The sequence below is a fragment of the Ammodytes marinus genome, assembly GCF_949987685.1.
Source record: "Ammodytes marinus genome assembly, chromosome: 12".
NCBI classification, from domain to species: Eukaryota; Metazoa; Chordata; class Actinopteri; order Uranoscopiformes; family Ammodytidae; genus Ammodytes; species Ammodytes marinus.
In genome coordinates this window covers 22,641,181-22,643,696 of record NC_137216.1, presented here as the reverse complement: position 1 = coordinate 22,643,696, position 2,516 = coordinate 22,641,181, and the positions used below count along the sequence as shown (strand labels likewise).

At 44.8% G+C, this 2,516-nt stretch overlaps 1 protein-coding gene across 1 annotated transcript; it reads left to right on the top strand.

The window, feature by feature from the left end:
- Nucleotides 1–541: 541 nt before the first annotated feature.
- Nucleotides 542–2,219, top strand: LOC307258961 (mid1-interacting protein 1-B-like). Its single transcript, XM_080038654.1, has one exon. It carries the CDS (start codon nucleotides 765–767, stop codon nucleotides 1,275–1,277), a length of 513 nt encoding a protein of 170 aa, XP_079894780.1. The 5' UTR covers nucleotides 542–764; the 3' UTR covers nucleotides 1,278–2,219.
- The last annotated feature ends 297 nt before the right edge of the window (nucleotides 2,220–2,516 follow it).

The following is a 2,516-nucleotide window of genomic DNA, read 5'->3' as shown; positions in this document are numbered from 1 at the left end:
ATATTCATAATGAGACCGGTTCGCTCGGTCAGGCCTCGCCCTGTTTTGTCTCCCCGTCCATCTCATCGGTACAGAATGTGGGTTGAGGTTATGTAATCTTCACCGGAAGAGAAATCATAGCACAGAGACTCACAGGACTGAACATTGCTCGGTAAGTTAAGTTTGGCAATGGACAGTCATTAAAAGTAAACTAACAGCTGTTGTGCGTAAATACGCATGGTCAAGCGCGTCTCACGTAGCCATGCATTTCACTTAGAACATGATAGCTTTGTTTTTATCTTTAGTTCTGCGAATCATGTCTGTGAAGTGAAGTTGGATTTACCTCTAACTGTCAATTTCAAGCCACTCCTTTTTCTAGAGTATGCCAAACATCTCCGCTCTGCTGTGTGTGCTATTCCAGGTCATTTGGGTCCGGTTTCAACCCGCAGTGGACGGACTCGACAAACAGGTTTGTGGCACCGCCTCTATAGCGCAACAACACCTGCGTCTGAAACCTATATAAACGCGCCCCTTTCATCCCACAAACCAGAAACCACGACAAGAGCACAAGAATCAACAAGAAAGGAAGCTCAACAGGATTCACAGGACAGACAGCCAATCCCTGTTGCCAGCACTAGAGACTAAGCAGACGCTCCTTTAAGCCGATTAGCCCGGAAATAAAGCAGGGCACTAACAGAGAAACAGAAGGAAAACAAGACAACAAGAACAAATCCGGATCTCCGCTTTCATTTCTGATCGAGAAGAAAAAACAAACTCTCGCCAAGATGATGATGATGATGCAGCAGCTCCAGGAATCCCCCGTGCAGAAAAACTCCCTCTTCAATGCCATGGACCGCTTCATCGGCGCCGTCAACAACATGGACCAGACGGTCATGGTGCCCAGTCTGTTGCGGGACGTCCCGTTGGACGAGGACACCGAGATGAGCTCACTGAAGTCAGGCTCGGACGACGAAGAGAGCGACATGTACAGCTACTACCAGCTGCTCAAGTCCATCCGCGTAGACATCGAGTGGGGGGTGAGGCGCGCCGCCGCCGACGAGAGGCTCCAGCAGCAAGAGAGCCACAAGACGCTGTCCCGTAGGGGCTCCTCCGCGTCCACCTCCTCATACGCATCGTCATCAATGTCGTTATCCGAGGAGGAAGACAGTGAGGACGAAGATCTGCAGAAGCAGTTCCAGTACCACCTCACCGGACTGCAAGGCGTGCTGTCCAAGCTCACTGTGCAGGCCGACTCTCTCACCAAGCGCTACAAGAAGGAGGTTGGCATCGGAGCATGAGACCAATAAAAAAAAAAAGAAAAAGCCTGGAGCGAGCCCACAGAAACTGAAGAGCACCAGATTGCTTTTTTTTTTTAATTTTCAAAATATAGAACTGGCTGAACTGACTTATCTTGATAGGCCTATTTTTTAAGCTGCTACTGCCGATAACTACTGATGAAATTTGTGGACAAGCATTTGAATGGTAGAGAAAAAAAGGCAGCTTTTATTTCTCTCTCTATAGGCCTACAATGGTGTTGGTCTACTCTGTGGTATTTGACTGTCGATGTGTTGAGCCAGGAGAAAGCATTTGTGTACACCCAACTCATATGTCTATGGACATTGCACTCCAAAGTGTTTGTACACATCATGCATTCAACTCCTGCACATACGCGGATGAAACATATTTATACCTTTTTTATTTTATTTAATGTGTTATTTAATACCTCGCTCTGTATGTTTGAGAGCCAACTGTTATTTCAAAGTTAGGGAAAGGCACGTGGACCGCACGGACTACTGGACCTGTCATCCGAGCCACCCCTCTTGAGGGGGATACTGACAGAAGATTCAGCCTCCTCGCTGTGTTGCTGATGATGTCGGTGTGTTCAGATGTATTTTGTCCGTGTGCGACCAGTGCTACTTCAAAAATCCCATGTGTATTTTGTATCTTTAAATTGTGCTTGCAAAGGAAAGAGGCTGACGCTTTAATGTGTGTCTATGTCTGTGATCTCCTAATGTCCTACATGGTCAATGAACCAGAATCAACTGATAATTCATATGCATAGAGAATAATGCGGCTTTGCACGGGATGCATTGTAGCCATTGTTCTTGTCATGTGCCATTATCACTGTATTATTGGAGATGTCCATCTGTCGTTATTAAGCAAACGCATTTTTTCATGCACCTCCAGCAACATTTTTGTACTGATGAAATGTTTCTAAAATAAACTTTTGTATGAACTTACTTAATGTGTTGTGTACAATCTTGTTCATGAATTCAGACACACCACACAACTTAAAGTCGTCCTAATGAGATGACAAAGGTGTTTAATTCATAGGTTTCTGCTACGTTTCATACATCTTATGTGGTATAAAACATCTTCTAAGTACCATATTGTATAGGAAAAGCAAGGTACATATTTAATTAATGTGTAGAAGTATGGGGCAACGTCTGCAAAACCACATTCCAATCACTAAGCACCCTAAGAATATGAGCCATTCGCATAGTAAACAATGAAGGATTTCATGAACACACCCTATA

Excerpts from the sequence above, each read along its gene's own strand:
- LOC307258961 (XM_080038654.1), top strand. The coding sequence starts at position 765 with ATGATGATGATGATGCAGCAGCTCCAGGAATCCCCCGTGCAGAAAAAC.